At 36.5% G+C, this 20,256-nt stretch overlaps 2 protein-coding genes across 6 annotated transcripts in view; both read right to left on the bottom strand.

Moving 5' to 3' along the window:
• The window catches only part of dnah6 (dynein, axonemal, heavy chain 6), a 76,091-nt gene extending 69,318 nt beyond the window's left edge, over positions 1-6,773 (bottom strand). The window contains exons 1-11 of the mRNA XM_016513935.1: positions 6,498-6,773; positions 5,019-5,192; positions 4,651-4,931; positions 3,232-3,499; positions 2,909-3,043; positions 2,313-2,427; positions 2,097-2,211; positions 1,239-1,407; positions 556-663; positions 329-439; positions 145-234 (exon numbers count right to left, since the gene is read on the bottom strand). Of these exons, the coding sequence (XP_016369421.1) occupies positions 145-234; positions 329-439; positions 556-663; positions 1,239-1,407; positions 2,097-2,211; positions 2,313-2,427; positions 2,909-3,043; positions 3,232-3,499; positions 4,651-4,931; positions 5,019-5,192; positions 6,498-6,773 (1,842 nt within the window). The remainder of the gene's footprint in view (positions 1-144; positions 235-328; positions 440-555; positions 664-1,238; positions 1,408-2,096; positions 2,212-2,312; positions 2,428-2,908; positions 3,044-3,231; positions 3,500-4,650; positions 4,932-5,018; positions 5,193-6,497) is intronic.
• A 1,549-nt stretch (positions 6,774-8,322) lies between these two features.
• LOC107709452 (lysine-specific demethylase 4C-like) overlaps positions 8,323-20,256 on the bottom strand; it is a 19,796-nt gene continuing 7,862 nt past the window's right edge. Inside the window, exons 11-22 of one of the 5 annotated variants that reach the window (XM_016513929.1) lie at positions 17,224-18,947; positions 16,371-16,482; positions 15,869-16,050; positions 15,558-15,777; positions 14,892-14,968; positions 14,718-14,773; positions 14,416-14,524; positions 13,853-14,041; positions 13,049-13,219; positions 9,509-9,628; positions 9,323-9,415; positions 8,323-8,822 (exon numbers count right to left, since the gene is read on the bottom strand). In XM_016513929.1, coding sequence (XP_016369415.1) covers positions 8,661-8,822; positions 9,323-9,415; positions 9,509-9,628; positions 13,049-13,219; positions 13,853-14,041; positions 14,416-14,524; positions 14,718-14,773; positions 14,892-14,968; positions 15,558-15,777; positions 15,869-16,050; positions 16,371-16,482; positions 17,224-18,947 — 3,215 coding nt within the window. In that variant the 3' untranslated portion in view covers positions 8,323-8,660. Of the gene's footprint in view, positions 8,823-9,270; positions 9,416-9,508; positions 9,629-13,048; positions 13,220-13,852; positions 14,042-14,415; positions 14,525-14,717; positions 14,774-14,891; positions 14,969-15,557; positions 15,778-15,868; positions 16,051-16,370; positions 16,483-17,223; positions 18,948-20,256 lie in introns of all 5 variants that reach the window. The other 4 variants (XM_016513930.1, XM_016513931.1, XM_016513932.1 and 1 more) reach the window with 4 other exon arrangements.

The raw sequence follows: 20,256 nt of genomic DNA, 5'->3' as shown, positions 1-20,256 counted from the left end.
TTGTTTCTATAACTTGTATAGAAAACGCAAATATTCCTATATTTAAAAAAAATAAATACAAAATTTGCACGTTAAAGTGGTGCATGAGAAAAGTTTCTTCTTAACTGCATTTATATCATAGTCATGTTAGAATAAAATAAAAACCTTAATATTAAGGATGATGTCCTGCAGATAAACATCATCTTCCAGGATTTCTTCAAGACTAGGGCCATCCCCACATGTCTTCTCCTCAACCTGAAACTCACCCATACACATGCGGACAAAAACATCAGCAATGGCCAAATTATAAAAGAGTGTATGTATTGAAGCAGCAATGCTATTTTTTAACCTTTTTGTTGATAATGGGTTGAGTAAAAGCATCAAAGAAGGTGTCTTGCAGCAGAGTATCCAAAGACAATACGGTCTTCTCAAACCTTCCAGTAATCTCTACTACACACTCCTGATATACACACAAATGGCACACATAAACATATGCATTGTGCAGATATACACATACTGGTTATGCCGCAGACAAGCTTTGCAACAGACGCAAATATAGAGTGCAGAAACACAAACCTGGAAGTCGTCATTGGAGGGCTGGTATGATAAGGAGTGTGTGTCCAGCATCAGCTCAGTTATAAACATTGGCTGGTGGGAAGTATTGACATTTTGCTCTGCTGTGATCTGTAACACACACACATACTTTTGTTTGTTTAACTATAATACTGAGGGTAATTTTAGGTATCTCTTTTTATAATTCAGAAAATACTTTGAACAGCCAGAAAACAATATATTTTCACCATTTTTTGGGAAATAAAATGTTGTATATAATCAAGCAAATTATATATGAACAAATCCCTCTGTAAAAACCTTTAGAATATAGACAGGAATAAAAATGTAAAGTTTGGTGTGTGTAAGTGCTACTGAAGTGGAGATTTATGGCTCAGTGTAGGAGAAAAAAACTCATTTTGAGAAAACGGCCTTTAAAAATATGCATTGTAATTGAAATCTTTTGACACAAATAGATAAAGTGCTATAAAAGAAACACTTAACAGTGTCTTTTGGATGTTTTCTTTCCACTAGTCTGAAAAAACACTTTATGAAAAGCCAAAAAGCTCAAAATCTCAAAATTGACATGTGCATGAAAAAACAGTGCTTTTGCCTGCAGTGTCTCCCCTTAAAACTAATAACTAATAATAAAACTAATACTATATAAAATAATGCTACCCTGCATCACATACCCAAACAAGCTTACTAACCTCAACATCAGGATCAAGGCTGGTCTCACCACCTGCCCAGCTTTGGATGAGGGTGAGTGAAGGGGTGTGTGTGATGTGCTCTTGAAACACACTTAGTAGCTTACTGATCGAGTTGACTACAAGCATGTGTGTGGTGTTCACAATAAGATAATCAGCCAGTCTGATGAAACTATGGAGACCAAAAAAACATTCAACAGTTCATAAAAAAATAATAACTTTTTGGAATTTGACAGAAGTCCAACTGTCACTGCAAAAGAAGTAAATAAATATATATTTTCTTAAAGGGGTCAATCGACGCGTTTCAGAAAGGCGGGGCATAGAGGAGAAACAATAATGTACAGTATGTGGAAAATAATGTGTTTTTTGAACCTTAAACCACATAAACACATTTCATTACACCAAATACACAAAATAATGTTCTTTTTAGCAGCATCATATGACCCCTTTAATATCTCCTTTTGTGTTCCACAACAAAAATAAAAACTAATGAGTCTGGAATGGGATAAAGGCTGTCGTTTTTGAGAGTGTTACACATTTAAGCACCTAAGAAAAAAGAGTGTGTTTAATATATATGCTTCTAAATAAAAGTTTATTTATGTATGTTATTTATCTAAAGATCATTATTATATATCATATGTTGATTATTAAATATAATGGGCCGATGTGATCATGCTTTCAGCTGCCTGAAGTTAAAGTAAATGTATTTTATCATGCATAAATTCATTCCACGGAATAATTAATCAGCCTAGAGAGCATGTTACATTGTCAATAATCAACAAATGGTGAAGTGTCTGCTAAAAATTCAGTCTGGATGATCCATTGTGTTGCGAGTTAGTATTGTTAGTAATGTTGACTAACCAAGTAAGACGCCTGCAGTGGTAGCTTTTGTTTGCTTGCTGCGTATAACTCATCTTCTGAGATGAATCCTCAAAGAGCAATCCAAAAGCAGGTGACGCTAACTCTTCATTACCATCTGATGCATACATATAAGAAAGGAAAAAAAAAAACGTTTAAATTCACAATATGCCAGCTGTAAGACATATAATTGCTTTTGTATCTGAATAAAGGTGTCACCAGTCTCCAAGTCACCATAGTCAGGTGTGTGTCCAGACTCTTTCAAAGCATTTCGACAGGCACTTCTTGCCACTTCCATTACTAGCTCCCTGAACTTCTCAAGACGAGAGGACACCTAGAACACAGATACACAAAAATAACCAATTATAAATGACAATGACAGAAAATTTATATGTATATAGAAAATATATAGATATTACATAATATAGAAAATATATATGTAATATGTATATGTATATACATACATACATACATACATACGCATGTGTGTGTATGTGTATTCAAATATATTTTATTACAAATATATTTGATATATTTTATTACATGTACATCTGTATATTTTTATTATTGTTTATTTGTATTACTGAATGCTAAATTACATACTTTAACATACTCTTCCATAAATTACAATATATAAGTAAATATATTGTCACATATTTTTCAGTATATGAGAAACAGTAATTCCTTATATATTATTCAATATATTGTAATACATTTTTCAAAATATATTAAATAATTAAATATATATAACGTTAATCCATAAGTAAAAATATTTTCTTTGCATAAAGGAACACACAAACACAGATCTCTCTCACCTCCTCCAGCTGTTTGTATTGTGCGCTCTGAAACTCTTTTAGTGTATATGTATGGTCTTTCTCTATTCGACACAAAGGCATGTCACTTATGTGGTAACACATCTCCTTGATGTCAATCAGTGCTGGTCGCAGAGACTGAAATACAGACATGATACTTTTCATCAAACATTTGCTGTCTTTTCTTATTGTAAGTATTTACAGTATGTAAAATTCATGTTGCTCTCATTGATAGATCATATAATTTTTTTATTTAAACAAATCAGCTTTTTTAAAAAGCCATATAGTAGGCCTATATGAAATAAAAACAATAACCACTGGCAAACCTCATTGAGAATGAAAAGATGCTCTTGCAATGACCGTCTGCATTTGCTGATTTTCTTATAGCGCACATTGGTGCACCATACACGGAAAGCCTTCCACTTGCGGAAGAGGGCAAACACAGGGATGCGCAAAAGCTTCCGGTGATATTGGTATTCCTGCTCCCAGCGTTCTAAGGGCAAACAGTCCACCTCAGACCCATAGTAGTGCATAACTGCATGAGTGCTGACTGTATAGTAGTCTGACTTGTTGATATTGTCAAACGTTGCAATTCTGTTAAAAGAATAATTGGAGTATTCAGATATAAAGGTCTGGTTTAACACAGTTTACAGTTCATGTGTATTTGCATATATCACTTTTTCATACTTTCATCATTCAAACAAAAAAGTCCTCATAAATATGTGATGCCAAACATTATTCAGAATATGCAAATGAAAAATTACTGAATATTAACCTTTATTTAATGAAATATGTGAAAAGGTTTAAACAGAAAATAATACATTTACGCAAAATGTCTTTGGTTTGGTTTGTTTTTGTTTTAATAATGTAAATTACGCCTGTGATGGCAAAACTAAATTTCTTGCAGCCATTACTCCAGTCTTCAGTGTCACATGATCCTTCAGAAATCATTCTAACATGCTGACAAAGCCACTAGGAGGCAAGCCTGCAACCATTAGGCAAAAAAGCGTAACGGCTAATGCTAACGGAAAGGAGACCAGAGGCCGTTTTATTTGAATGGATGTCAATGGAAGAGAGGCTTCACTACGCTGAATAAACAGCTTTTTAGAGGAAACAGCTCATCATTTGATGAATCGACAGCCTATCTGCTAATCCTCAACGTTTTACACTAAGCAATACTTTTGGATTGAACTATTTTTAGAGTTTACACCGAAAAAAATGCCATTTTATAAGAGAAGTCACTGACTTTTTGCTACATGTGGGATTCCGCTTACGGCACTTCCCATTCATTCCTATGGTATCCGTAAACAGCGATTGAGTGTCGCACAACTCTGACTGAAATTCAGTGATGTCAAGGCTGTAATGTGATTGGTTATTACAGCACACGTGATCCTAGTTAGCCGTTACGCTTTCTCCAATATTAAGTAATACAGACCCTCTCATCTAAGACAATCTCTGATGCTGACTTGGTAACATTTCTTATTATTGTCAATGCTGAAAAAAAGCTTAATATTTTTGTGGAAACCGTGATACTTTTTTTCCAGGATTGTCTGATGAATAGAAAGTTCAGAAGGACAACATTTATTTGAAATCTTTTGTAACAGTGTAAAAATCTTTGATCAATTTAATGCATCCTTGCTTAGTAAAAGTATTAATTTCTTTTTTTTAAACATAACTGACCCTAAACTTTTAAACGGTAGTGTACAAACACATTTCTATGTGACTGAAAAAACTGCAGTTCTTACTTGAGATTGTATGAATCAAATTTGATGGATGATTTAGGTTCTGCAGACGTTACATAGAGGAATCCCAAGTGAGGGTTATACCGGATGGTTTGGACAATGTCGGGTGGGGAGTGAATTTTGGCACGAATTACTTCCTCTACTGAGTTGAACAGCAGTGAACTAGACAGTGGTGGAGAGGGGGTGTAGCTCAGAGGTGAAAATGCAATGGCATAACTTCTAGATGAGCTCTTGGCTCTTTTAGGAGGTGATGGGATCCTGAGCGAGCCCTGAGTCAACTGCACCTGAAATCAGCACATAAAATACACAAAGTTGTCACTAATGTTACAAGACACATCTGCCATAGTTGTCTATGATGAGAGTGTCTAGACCTGTTTATCCCTGACGTGGTCAGGAATTCTGGGAAGCTGTAGTGGAGAGGGTCCTCTCTCTGAGGAGGGGTCAATGGACTGGACCTCATTAGAGGGAAAAGACATCTTAGGGCTCAAGTTGACCCTCTGGGTGTTCTCCGGTTTCATATGTTCACTGCGTCTCTTCAGAACTGGCTAGAGTAAAATATAGATCATGTACTTAAATGGTTAACAGGAATGAGTATGACAGTTATTTTTGTTTACCACTGTACATTTTACAAACTGTGTATTAATATTTGAGAAATAATGACATACAACACTGATTAAAAAAATAAAAATCTTTTGAATATCTATTTTTTTTTTTTATATATACTTTCTAAGGTAAAAAGTAATTTTTACAAATATCATACATTTTTAATTAATAAATATTTGTTTTTTGAGGAGCACCATGTGACATTTTACAACCTGAACTAATCTTATAAACGTTTTGCAAACAAACGTTTTTCAAATAATTATAATAAAGATTTCATAAAATATTTTTCTTAGAAATAATAATGACTACTTTATAAGCTTGTCAAAAATTTAATTCTTTTGATGAGGTGTTCTTCTTCATTAAGATTTCAGGACAGCTGCTTTACACTGACATTTCTAACTTTATACTCCCAAAAATAATATAAAAATTTATTTTACTTGATAAATTAAAACATGCCCATTTTAGCAGGTATATTCAAGTATGTATGTACATTTACTATACATTTTAGGACTTTACATTTTAGTACATTCTGACCGCCAAAAGAAATTAAATGAATGAACAAATTAACAAACACACAATGGGCGAATTCCAAACGGCTTTGTTGCGCCCTTCAAGGGCACTTCGGGAAGGGCATGCCATTTGTAGGGACGTTCCAAACGAAAGTGAGCAACTGAATCCCTTCACGAAGGGCCCTTCCAGAAGTCCCTTAGCGAAGGGAACATGCGATGGTGTTTGTGATCATGTGATCTTCAGTTAGGAGATCTTGCGATGCATTTTAAAGCAAAGTTGGGGTTGATTTCGACTTCACATACAAACGTAAGTAGGATAGGCTGATTAAATTTGTCTTTATTTTAATGTGATACAAAATATTTTTTGTCAGTGATAGAAATATGATTCATGACGGAAGTTTAAGCATGTTTAGTTTGAAAAAGTTTAATAGTAAATGAGACACAGTGAGACAATATTTAAATAAAATAATAATAATGAGAAGAAATATTTATTTGCAACAACTGATGGAGTGCTGAATGCTGCACGCACGCGCAGTGTTGTCAAGGTAACGTTTGGTCAGTTATTCCCTTCGCCAAGGGAGTTCCAAATGCTTATACGAGACAGTAATGCCCTACACCATTAAAAGAACACACTTCAAATGGCTCTGCCCTTCGAAGGGAGTAGGGCATAGGGATGCTCACTTCTGTTTGGAATTCGCCCAATTTATACATTGAGTTCTCAGATGGTATTGCTCTTACCAACATCTCAACTTGTGCTGGTCTCTGTGCAGCCCATTTTCTTTCCTGAGCTTTGGTTCTGTGAGGAAACACCAGAGCATCAGCGTTCGGCTGTGGACGTCTGGGCACTGCTGAGACAAGTCTAGCCCTCAGCTGCTCCACATCAACAGGTGCCAGAGAACCAGGTACATTGGTGGACACAGGTAACGACATAGCTATCCCAAATAACTTCTGTTTGCCAGGACCTTGCTCTGGCCCTGCCTGGCTCCTGGTTGACTCCTTCTGAAAAGAGTACATGACCAAACTGTCCTCCTATTTGTGTTCTTCCCAAAAAAGTTTCAATTCCTTCTCCTCTGAGTTTTGTCTGGACGGTAAACTCTTTAAATACAGTGAAGAGAACAGCATGTTAGTGACAATCGTAGTGAACTGCCATATTACATCTGTAACAATACAATAAAATGATTAACGTTAGTGTTGCTAAGCAACAAGCGGAAAGTTGTTTTGCTTATTAAACTTGTGCCAAATTATACAGCAACATTGACCAAATATTGTACTTTATGTCGTAATATATTACAGGTATATCTTCAAGTGTTTTATTAAACGTTTAAAAGTCCATTCGTTGTAGCAAAATAAAAGGCGCACTTACTGTCCTGCAACAGACAGCAGCAATACTTACAACGTGTTTCCAAGTCCCAGAGTATGACATGCTAGTCAGGTGCAAACTAAATTAACTGCTGCCAAGCATTCATGAAAAGCGACGGCTTGTTTATGATTTTTATGTCTTCTAAACTGGACAGATAAGTAGCGGTTAAGCTCTTCTACTGAGCTGTTTATCGTTACTTAGCAACGAAGTGTACTTTTCACCGCTTCCGTTTCAGATGACAGCACTACAAAAAAAAAAAAATGACAGCACTACAGAAGGAAAGCCGAACTCATTGCTGCAAATCGGTTCTTTTGAATAATTTATTTTTTTAATAAATTAAAAAAATATACAAATATACAAATATACAGGCTAATTCAGTGCCATAATTCAGTACACGAACTTCCCAATAAAACTATATGCAGACACATACTGCGGATAGTATTTTTTCTGATTTTAAATAATCGTGTTTGCTGTAATTTTATGTGTCGCAGACACTGATCTATAATTGTATGTAGATCAGTGGTCGCAGATCAGTTTGTATAGCAACCATGATTCAGCAGCTTATATTGAAGTTATTTAGCCTAAGTATATTTTGCATGTACGTTAAAAACACAAAAGAAAATCTCTTAGATGAAAAAGGTTTTTACAAATTTTGACAAAATGTTAATTTAAACAAAAAAAAATACGCACGTTATATAATCATAAAATGAAGTCGTGAAGATTTTATTTGTAACATTTCTGCTATTTGGCTATTGAAATAACTCTTTATTGTATCATTCATTCCATTGCAGGACTTCCATTGCAGCTCACTGTTCATTTTGAAAGATTTCAAAAGATTCACTGATCTTTCAGGCAGTGATTAGTCAAAATAAATTATTTAAAGAAATAAATTGCGGTCCTGGTTAGCCATCCACCACTGTCTTAACCTTAGAAAAAGAAAGAAAAGGTCCTATTGATATTACGAGCTATATAAAGTAAATGATCATAAATCAATATCAGCTATAAAACAAAAAGTGTAAAGTATTCATCAACAGAGGTCAAGGCACAGACCACAAAGCAAACATATCTTTAATTTTTTCAACAGCTGTAAGCACCACATAGAAAAGAAAGAATAAAAGCCCAAATAAATAAAGAGATCAAGATTTTAAGTAAAATGTGACATGTGCTTTGCTGGACATCAGTAGCAACTTTTTATTATTATTATTTGGCATTTATACCATTTTAAGCTCAATGCTAATAGTGTCAGACAGTGACTAGGAATGGTGCATGACACAAGACAAATCATATACAAAACAAGCATGCAGGTGAATTTAGTCTCAGCAGTGTTGGGGAGGAAATTACAAGATTACAATGCTACAGAATACAATTTGAGGCAAGAAAAACCTCTGAAATATAACAGAAAAAACTTCTAATTTAGAAAAACATTTTTGTCCCTGACATATGAGACCACAGTATTTCTGTCTTTTAGACTTTTAAAAATCATGATCTCACTGATGTACAATCTTCAAACCCATTTAAAACAGCCCCTCGCCATTCCTCCATTAGTTGGCTTTACTGCGTGTTTCTGAGTTCCTGGTGAAGGTTCGAGGGCTAATATGGGCAATATAATCCGTCTGAAACCGAGAATTTGGTGTGCGTCGCCGTTTCCTTTCACCTTGTGTGGTGAAGAACGCATCCTGGAAACGCATGCTGGATGCTGTGGACTGCAAAGCACACATTTACAATTACACACATATACAATACATTCAAAAGAATTGTGTTCCACAGTTTGAAACTTGTGAATCCATTAGAATCGTTAGAAGACAGAATCGTGATTCATATATGAATAGATTTTTACATGCACCTCTAGTTTTCTCTTCCTCTTCTCTAAAGCAGCGCAGCATGGCCTCGCCCCCTTCGCTGCCTTTTCCTGAGGGCAGGGTTTATCTGGGTTTATGTCATGTCATGAACCCGGGAAGTAACTTGTTGTAGGCATAAAACTGCCAGTATTTTAAAAGACTTGAACTTTCAGCTTTGTAACTTTGCAGATATTGTTTATGCTCAAACAGCAACATTACACACTAACTAACGTTAAAAAAGTGAAATCGCAATCAATCACCCCTTTAATTGTTTGGAATGACGTAAGAGTGAGCAAATGAGGACAGAGCTTTAATTTTTGGGTGAACTAGCCTTTTAAAAGAAAGTTCAGTGAGTGAGAACTCACCAAACGACCTTTGACTTTTTTGGGCAGGTCTTCATCCAGCGTGTAAATGTCCTCTCTCTTCGCCAATACCTGAGATCCATCTTCAAATTCCACCTACAAACAAGAACATAGGACAAACCATGAACAGTTATTACGGTAGCAGTAGAGCAGCAGTACTTGAGAGAATATGACTATGAGTGTGTGTACCTGATACATATATGAAGTATTAGAGCCAAGATACTTGGCTCCATAAAAAAGTCCATCAGGCCACTTCACCTGAACAGCCTCCCCCACTTCAGGAGGACCAAGCTGGGCACAATCTCTGCTCTGCAGGGCAAAAAGAGAACAGACTTCACTCTGATGTCAGGAGGCCAAACTAAAAACATTATGCTTATATTGTATGTACTGTACAAATGCATGAGAAAATATGTAGGCCTGCACTTTTTGTGAAAAATAAGAGGCTGTCAACTTTGTAAGCATATCAGTCCCGGCGCCAGGACACATGGCCAGGGGGGGCTTGAAATAATTCTCGGGGGGGATTATTCTGACTGTCAAATGTGTGTAAGTTAATGTGTTTGTTGTTTAAAAAAAACTTTATAATGCTCATTAAGGGAATCGGATCTTTGGATTATCATCATGAAAATTCACCCATTTCTCCCAAAATACCTCAAAGTCAGTCACCGTTGAACTAGGAGAAGATTAAAGTGAACTTTTTAGTTACCTACACAACGTTTATGTGAATAAAACACATCGTCAGATTTTAATTAAAGGGGTGGTTCATTGTGATTTCACTTTTTTAACGTTAGTTAGTGTGTAATGTTGCTGTTTGAGCATAAACAATATCTGCAAAGTTACAAAGCTGAAAGTACAATGCAAACGGAGATATCGTCTTTTAAAATTCTGGCAGTTTAATGTCTACAAAAACGGCTGGTAGGGACTACAACGAGTTACTTCCCGGGTTCGTGACATCACAAACCCAGATAAACCCCGCCCTCGGGAAAAGGCAGCAAAAGGGGCGAGGCCATGCTGCGCTGCTTTAGAGAAGAGGAAGAGAAAACTAGAGGTGCACGTAAAAATATGTTCATATATGAATCGCTATTCTGTCTTCTAGCGATTCTAATGGATTCACAGGTTTCAAAATCAAGACGCGCACTAGAGGCGGTTTAGCCAATCACAACACACTGGGCTAGCTAACCAATCAGAGCCCATCGCCTATTTCTGAGGGCGGGGCTTCATAAAGACAGGAAAAGATCAGTCCGTTTCTCAGAGAAGGGACAGAGCTGTGTGGAACAAAGGTAAATTATGAGAAAAATAATGCGTTTTTTTTTTTTTTTAACCGAAGCTTTAACACATGTTAGACTGCACCCCATAAACACAATCAAGCCTAGAAAAAACCCAGTGAACCACCCCTTTAAATGGATTATTATTGCTGCTTTCCTTAAGCCGAGAACACACTACACGACTGTCATGCCGATAATGAATGTATTTTAGTCTTGATGACAGATCGTGCCTAGTCGGACTGGGTCTGTTCCAGTTGGGCTCAGTCGCCGTTGGCAGTAAAAGTCACAGTGTGTTGTCTAAAGATTATAATCTTAGAATTCAAGAACCAGTCATTTTCACAAAGATTTTTTTAAAAACATGTTTAATATTTGCAACTAACGCCAGCGATTAGGCTATATGGCTATGCAGTGGAGATGCGATCACTGTCACATAATTTAGTAGGCTATTCATTTTGTAATTTTGTCAAATATTGTTTTCTTGATTACAAGAAAAACCTCAACTGTTCTTGTGATTTATTTCTTGTCTTTCTTTTAATTCATAAGTTAACATGGCAAATTAAACGGTTTTAGACTATTCGGGGTTTTTTTCTGCAGTCAAAGAAAGTATAGCCTAAATTATGTCAGTGATTTCTCTCATTTTAAAGATTACTGAGAATTATTTTATTTCGATCTGCAGTCTAATAAAAGTAAGGCTATCTATAAACTACAAGCTAATTCCATTATTTCTTAACTTTTAAACTTCTTAAAATTTGTTATAAAGAAAATTTAAATCAACTTCATAACAAATAGGCTATGCTATTCTTCATAACGGATATATGAACAAAACGAATAGTTATTCTTCAAAACAAATTTTTTTAATAAAACAATTTCATGAATCACAACTATGATGAAATAAAATCATTATATATATATACTCTTAAAAGCTATAACCACAAATAAGTAAATATTATAATATATTAAAACTGTTCTTATGAATATTCATGAGATGATACAACATATTATAAGGTTTTTTATAATGCATTATGCATTCATTATAATGCCTTACGAATACCTTTATAATGTATTATAAATACGGGCTTCATAGAAAGTGTTACCCAATTTTTAATATAACACCGACTGGATTCGTCTGAAAGAAGAAAGTCATATACACCTAGGATGCCTTGGGGGTGAGTAAAACACAGCCTAATTTTCATTTTTGGGTGAACTAACCCTTTAAATAGCATTAAGAGCATTAACGTTTGCTGTACTAATAAAATGAACATTTAAATACACAAATAGCATTTTTAAATGACTTTTGTTTCTGAATAAATGGAACAGTTATATTTTATTCTGTTCTAACGAGTAACTGTAACGAAAAAAAGTAATATAGCCTATTATTGCTTGATCTGCTCAAGCAATATCTACTCGATCTACTTGAGCAATAATTCCAAAAAGAAAGAGAAGCATTGGACTTAATGCAAAACAAAAATATTCAAGACACATTACTGTGACATTTATTAGGAACAACAGCATAGCAGGAAAGCTAATGTTTTCTGTTATTTTAAGCACAAACTAAGAAAAGTAAAACAAACCTTTAACGTTTCAATAATTAAATAAAAGCACCGATGTCGTTGTCCGCAGTGTAGTCTTTTAGTGGGGCGGGAGCGCGGGTAGAATACTGTGGTTTTTGTGAATCTTGGCAGAATTTGTCCAGTCGTGATGCGCCAGTCGTTAAGTGTGTTGTGTAGTGGACTGACTCAGTCATTAGGTTTGTGCTCCTCTCTGACTATCAAAGACTAGAATCTGCTACAGACGATGGAAACAGACTTTAAGTGTGGTGAGGTCAATCTTAGAATGTTTCAGCAAGTCGTGTAGTGTGCACCCAGCTTTAGACACCAGCGCATTTAACAAACTCACAAACATCAGTGAGTATTTATCAAATGTCTTTTTTGTTAGTAATTAATTTAAATGTCTGAAACCTAAAATAAATTTTATGTGGTTTAAAACACTGGATTGTACTGATATAAGCTATGAAAAGCTCTGAACGCTTTTCTCTGGCTCAGCTCCAGACAAAGTGTGAAAACACGTTTGAATTTAGCAGTGAATGCTCTAAATACACCGGTGACCGTCCGCATGGAATGGTTAAAATTGACGTAGTTCGAGGGGGTGGAGGGTGTCAAATTGAATCTGAGGTGGCACAAATCAGATCCGAGGGGTACCCCTCGTTTGAAATCGCGTTTGTTTAGATTGCTTTCTGCGTTTAAAATCATATTCCGGGTGTGGAGGGGTGGGTCCTTCAGATCATTGCAGCGGGGCTTCAGAACGTCATGGTAGGGCTAAGCACCCCCAAACCCCCCCTTGACGCCGGGCCTGAAGCATATACTGTATTTTTTATGCTTAAATTTGTTTTCATGCTTTAGTTCGCTGAAAACATGCCACAAGATATTCATTGGAACAACTAATGGCTAGCAGCATTAGAAACACTCACCACAATGTCTTCAGGGAATGTATCATTGCTGAATGAGCCATCATCAAACATAACCTCATAGAATGTTTGGGCCATGACCTGGGTAACACGTGAGCTGTAGTAACGAAGATTTTTGTGTTTGGAGATCACCGTCTGGCCCACTTCTAATTCACTTTTGCTAACTTTCACTTTCTGGGGGAGAAGAAAAAAATTCTTGATGATGGGCCAATTATGTGATATTTTCTCTGTCTGCTTTTTAATTCATTTAAAAAAATTAAAGGCAATTCATATAGACAATGACATGAATATGCCTCTTCAAAGTTTTTAGATTTTTTGAAAGTCAAAGTAGTATAATTGGTTTGACTTTTTTTTTATCCTGTCTTTAAAATGATATGGCTAACTATAATGTAAGTCAGTTTGATGCATGACAAGGCCACCATAAAACAGAAATGTATATCAAAGTCAGGACCCTGTAGAATCCCATGAATGTAGTGTATGTCAAGGTCAGTAAGTGAATTTATGAGACGAGTATTTTAAAAATCTATTCAGTCGGCGCCGATAGCCTTGTGGGCAGCACGCCAACATACAGCGCTGTTGACCTACAGGCATCCCGAGTTCGAATCCTGACTCAAGGACCTTTCCCGATCCCGCCCCTTATCTCTCTCCCACTTCACTTCCTGTCAGTTCTGATCTGTCCTATCGTAATAAAAGCAAAAATGCCACAAATAAATCTTTAAAAAAAAATTGTATTCAGTGTACTGTATATGGCATGGTGTTCTTGTTTTTAGTGTGCTGGTTAAACACAACGTATTAAAATATACTCACAGCACTGTAGCTCCGTGACTGGTGCCTGTGACAGGTGATGAAAACCACATACGGCCAATCATCAGGCTCCATGGGGACTCCAGCTGCGTGTGCACAAGTGACATGGAAAGAGGTTGGGCAACGACCACATGAGCACTGAATACATGCTCCGGACAGCTTCTTTATCCTGTTACGGCAATATATACACTTCTACAGAGAGAGAAAGAGAGAGAATGATAGAGTGCACAGATGACAACAAAAATGTCAATACTTTGTGGAAACAGCAGTGTAGGCAACATTCATTTTAGTTTTAGTACTTCACTGGTGCGTCAAAAGACGTTAAATTGCTCAGCTTTGATGGACTCCAAAGAGAAAGGAAAAAATGAAATCGCATCATATGACCCCTTTAATGTAAAATATGTGAAAAATAATATGTTTTTCGAACAACCTAGTATGAGAGCCTGTTCTAGTACACCCCCAAAACGAAATCAAGACTTTGTAAAAGAGCATAAAGGACCCCTTTAAGACTTCTGCACTTGTTTTGCAATTTCTACTGTCTATAAATGTGTGTGTTTATAACTCACCAGTTTATATCTCTGTACAGGTATGGCACTGATGTCAATAGGAGCTCTCTTCACCACATCAATGAACTTCACCTCAGGGAGACCCACAGCACACATCACATGGACCCATCTATAGCATGTATAATTCATGAGACACCTGATGCATTCAATAACATCTAAGAACACTAGCCTGACTGAACTCCTATTTGCTTATAATCTGAAATACCAGAAAATGTTTAAAAAAACATACTTGGTCCTCTGCTCTGTTTTGTATTTAATACAATACTATATTAGTATTAATGGATCTGAATAATGGAGATTACCTGTCATCTGAGGTTCTTTTTAATGCACCTCCCCTCAGGTTACACAAACAGCATCCCTAGTATAGAACAGACACACACACAAACAGTCATATTTAAAAAATAAAAAAAAAGCCAAGCAAAATTGTAAGTAGACCATAAATGATAGTGATACGGAATGACTGAATTATTACATACAGCTGCCAGGTCTCCGCTCACACATCTGTCACATGTCCACACTGGGGTGACATCATGAGCAGCAACACCATAGCAACCTGTGGACCAATCAAAATAAACTATTACATTCTGTACTATGCCAAGCTATGCTTGTGTGTGTGTGTGTTTACTTAAGATGGTAATTATTAAAAACATTTAACTTATGCATTTAATACATTTTATACACTAGCGTTTAAATGTTTTGAGTCAGTAAGCTTTTTTTAAATAAATTAATACCTTTATTCAGCAAGCATACATTAAATTAATCAAAAGTGACGGTTAAGACTTTTACATAGTTACAGAATATTTCTATTTTAAATAAATGCTGTTCTTTTAAACTTTCTATTCATCAAAGAATCCTAAAAAATAATCACCACAAAAAGATTAAGAAGCACAACTGTTTTCAACATTTATAATAATAATAAATGTTTCTTGAGCACCAAATCATATTAGAATGATTTCTGAAGTATCATGTGACACTGAAAACTCAAGTTTTTGCCATCACAATAACAAATTAAATTTAAAAATATATTCAAATAGAAAACAGTTATTTAAAACTATAATAATATTTCACAATATTACTAGGGTCATTATATTTGGGGATTTTTCATGTGTTAAGTTTGTTGTTGAATGATCTCAGGGACGTACTGGCATGAACTTGAACACAGCAACTATTACAGGCCACAAGAGGACTGGATCCATCCTCCTCCAGCAGTGTGTTCAAGGGACATGGGCCCTCCTGGTACGCAAAGCAAATTTCAGGGATCAGAGGTCGTGACCTCAAGCCCGCATCCTGTGAACATGACCCCTGAGACTCTGTGGCAGCACTCATCAAGACATCGTGCCTTCTCTCCTCTAAATTATCAGGCTGTGAGAGCAAAAACAAGAGATTGAAATATCTGTGTGATACAAAGCACAAATACACAAACCAGTACATAGTATCTCTATACAAAAGTTACCTGATAGTATGGCATGAAAAGGGTGCAGACAGCACAGTGTGGAGAGGTTTTAGCTGCAGTTGTGTTGTACTCTCGTTCATACTGAAAATGAGTTTTTCTGTGTTGCCACAGATGCACTAAAGGCTTTGCCCATTCCTCAGTTTCTGGCTCCTCTTCTTTAGTTGTACAGTCCTCTAAAGTCTCTGAGATGTTAATTTAGTATAATTAATTATATAACTTCACACAGCTTCTTAAAAGTATACATGCGTGCATGATGCGAGACAAAAATGTCAGTGCACATATACATAATGAATAATTAAAAATACCATAGACAGAATGCAACAATGTAATATTAGTGCAATTTTGTCTAATGACAGCATGTGGTAAAGATAAATATTCAGGAGTCAGGAAAGATTTGTAATGTAATAAAACATATGTTATTAATAAAAGTACTAGTACAACAATTGTTCAAATTCCTATTGTTTATTGCTCATAATAAAAATGAAAGTGGTTAAACATTCACCATCATCGCTGGCAGCCTGCGGTTTCACAGCACTTGGCACTGCTCTTGCAGTGGGTTTTCTGAGGGGGTGACGCCAACTCTTGGCTGTCTTCTTAACAGTTTGCATGTGATACTGAGAGAACAAAAAAGAGAAAGAGGCAAAGAGGGGGTCAGTGAGAAAGAGACACTTTCCAAAAAATATAAAATACTGTGCTACCTTCATTGTGCATGTGTGTATATAGTATGTGCACATTTATTAATGCTTTGACGCCGTTTACAAGGTGTTAAGGTGTGAAAAGCAACTAAGTAAGTGAGTGTTCTGATGTATGTGTACAGAAATTTTCACTGGATTCACAGCAGGTGTAAATTAATATAAATGTTTGTGGTCAGTAAGATTTTAATACTTTTAATGAACATTTTTATTGAGCAAGGATGCATTAAATTCACAGTTAAGACTCACAGTAAAGATATATATAAAACAAATAATAAAATATACATAAAAATATCTAAAATATCTAAATATATATAAAAAATAATTAATTTAAAAAACATTAAATTAAAAACCCCACCAGTGTCTGTGCTTCTCATTTGTATGCGAAATTCAGTTTAGGTTTAGTTAAGCTTAGTTAATCTAAAAGAGAAAATGAAAAGGCAAAACAAAATCCGAGCACATCTATTATTAAACATGCAGGTAAAATTTTTGACCATTGAGATTTTACTGTGAGCAGGTTCATCCTGTAGGTTATGATTAAAGTTGAAACCAAGCAATCAGCAAAATGTCTTGTCACCACGGTCACTGTTTGTTAGGTCAGAATCTCAGAACTATGTAGTAGAGAGGACGTATTTTTCATTATGGTATAGCACCAGAACTCACTGTACAGACTTCCCCTGGCTCCAGACCTGTTTCCACATACTCAGGGTCACTCGTGGCGTTCTCCTCACTGGATTCACTGCTGCTGTCAGCACCTTTATCTCCTGATTCACACGAATCAGAGTCGCTCACAGACCCATCATGCTCTGACTTTGCACCTTCGTAATACTCCTGACCTTTAAACTCTTCCTCCTGAGGTTCCTGAGAGCCTGCCTGCTCACTGAGCACACAAGCTTCAGCTGGTTCCAACTCCACGTTCTGCTGCTTCAGATCAGGAGGTGCGTTTGGAGTCATGTCTGTACCCGAGCACTGCATGGGAATGGGGTCCAGGTTGGTCCAAGTCTGAGTGCATGGTGAAGAGTTTGGAGAATCAGGGAACTTTTCTTGCTGGCAACCTGATTCGGACCACATGGTGTAGGGCAGCGAGTCATGGGCATAATCTGTAAGACTGCTCACACCTGTGGTAAGACCAACTACCAGCTCAGGCTGCAAGCTCTCAATGAGCACTGCGGGATTCTGGGAGCTGAGGTTTTTCCAAATAGTGAAGGGTTTGGACTCCACGTAGGGGCCCTGGGAGCATGTGAGAGAGCTTGACTGCTCTTCGAGACTCAGAGAACTTTGTTTGTCTCCACTGGCCATTTCAGAGTCACGGGTGTCCATTAAATCCACATCTGCTACGGTAGAACATTGTAAAATACTCAGAGTAGTGATTTTAAACTCTGAAATGGACTCATTTTGAGTGTTCTGGTCTGCGGATGGTACGTGTTCATGTCCATCCTGTTTGGATTCCTCTGGTGGCCCCCATTGTGGAACCAAGGAAGGAGATGCTGGTTTTGCTCTAAAGGTGTCTGAGATTGAGTTTTGTGATTGGCTTACACCTTCTTGGAGTGCAACAAGGGGCCAATCGAGACAAGGTCTTTCAGAATAAATCCCCACATCATCTGTTATAACAGGAGGCGAGTGTGATTTTTCCAGATGGAGAACAGGTGCATTATTGTTCGGAGTGTGAGGTCTGTGATTTGTGGTGTCGGGTCGGACAGCGAGAGTCAGCGAGGGCATTTCAGGTGCGAGAGATTGAGGATTGACTCTCTCTTCTATGAGCTCGGGCATAAGAAGAGGCATTTCACAAAACGAAGTATTCTGGATTTCAGAGTTTGTTCTGTTTTCTGAGGTTTCCAAACCCTGAAGAGCAAAGTCTAGACGGATCGAGCTTTGCTCTTTGTAAAGTGCTGATGTGCCGTAATCGATGCTGCTCTCAGTCAAGATATCGGCGACCGTCTCTTCGGTTTCAATTTTAGCTTGTTGGGAATCAGTTTCTGAAAATAAAACCGCAGCACCAGTGGAATTAAGTCTCGGTGAATGGGTCACAGGAATAGAAGGAGCACTTGTTACTGAGACAGGTTCACAGTTTAATGCTTGATTAGGACTTTCAGCAGTTCTTTCTGAGTCCAGAGTCACATCCACAGTGACGCTGCTGTCTGAGGTTGATTCAGGTCCAGGCTGTGCAGTGGAGTTTGAGTTTGTGGATACTCGACCTTCATCAAAAATGAAAGATGTCTCGGAGCTTGTGTGACCTAGATCGGGGTCACTCTGCCTGGATGTGGGGGTGAGTGGAGGGGTCGAGAGTTGCTCAGAGGAATCATCTTGTCTGGTGGAGTGGGCCAGCAAGTCATTCTCCACTCTTGTTACTTTCACAACGCACATTTGTCGACATGGACCAGTGAGCCCTAAAAAAAAGACAAAACAATAAAACAGAGACATAAACAGACATGTAGTTATAGCATACACTACGGTTCCATGCTTATGCTCACTAAGGATACATAATCAAAACTACTGTAAAAACAGTAATATTGTGAAATATTATTACAATTTAAAATAACAGTTTCCCTATTTAAAATACTTTTCAATGTTATTCATTCCAGTGATGGCAAAGCTGAATTTTAAAATCATTCTAATATGCCAAAACATTTCTTATTATTGTCAATGTTGAAAACATTTGTGCTGCTGGCTGCTTATTATTTTTGTGGAATCAGTGGATTCATATTTTGTGGATGCATTTTTCAGGATTCTTTGCTGAATATAAAGTTTAAAAGAACAGAATGTATTTGAAATATAAATCTTTTGTCAAATTAAACATGTCACTTTTTACTGTCACTTTTGATAAATTGGTAACACAATAAGGTGTCATTCGTTAATTAACATGAACGAACACTGAACACTACATTTATTACACTCTATTAATCTTTGTTAATGTTAGTTAATAAAAATACAGTTGTACATTCATTGTTTGTTCATGTTAGTTCACAGTGCATTAACTAATGTTAACAAACAAACCTTGTTATTTTAATAATGCATTAGTAAATGATGAAATTAACTAAGATTAATAAATGCTATAGAAATATTAATTCTTAGTTCATGTTAACTAATGTAGTTAACTAAAGTTAACTAATGAACCTTATTGTAAAATTTTTCCGATGTAATCTATTTATTCTAAATTTTTCTATTATTTTCTTCATTTAATCTATTTATTAAAGGGGTCATATGATGCGATTTCAAGTTTTCCTTTCTCTTTGGAGTGTTACAAGCTGATTGTGCATAGATAAGATCCCTGAAGTTGCAAAGACTAAAGTCTCAAAACCAAAGAGATATTCTTTATCAAAGTTAAGACTCTGCCACGCCCCCCTAAAACGGCTCGTTCTAACACGCCCCCACATATCTACCTCACTATGTGAAAATATTTGCATAATGCGCCCAAATGATCACGCAAAGAAAGAAGGCGTGGTTTCAAGTAACCGCAGTTAGTGTTGAAGCAACATGTCAGGGAGACGCTGTGTGTTTAAGTGCGAAAGCAAAAGCACTTTATTTGGATCACTTACAACAGAACAGCAATGCATTTTATGGACGACCGTTTCGTGAACCTAGGAGAGGAGGTAATTCTGACTTTGCTATGACAATCTGGCGCTTCTGAATCAGCTACTGTTTTGTTATTAGTTTAAGTATTTGCTATTGACTGTTCAAATGCAGAGTTTTGAGCAT

Source organism: Sinocyclocheilus rhinocerous, unplaced genomic scaffold, assembly GCF_001515625.1.
Source record: "Sinocyclocheilus rhinocerous isolate Xijiao unplaced genomic scaffold, SAMN03320098_v1.1 scaffold1648, whole genome shotgun sequence".
Lineage (NCBI taxonomy): Eukaryota > Metazoa > Chordata > Actinopteri > Cypriniformes > Cyprinidae > Sinocyclocheilus > Sinocyclocheilus rhinocerous.
Note: the sequence above shows the minus strand (reverse complement) of the source record. Positions and strands in the feature narration are given on the sequence as shown.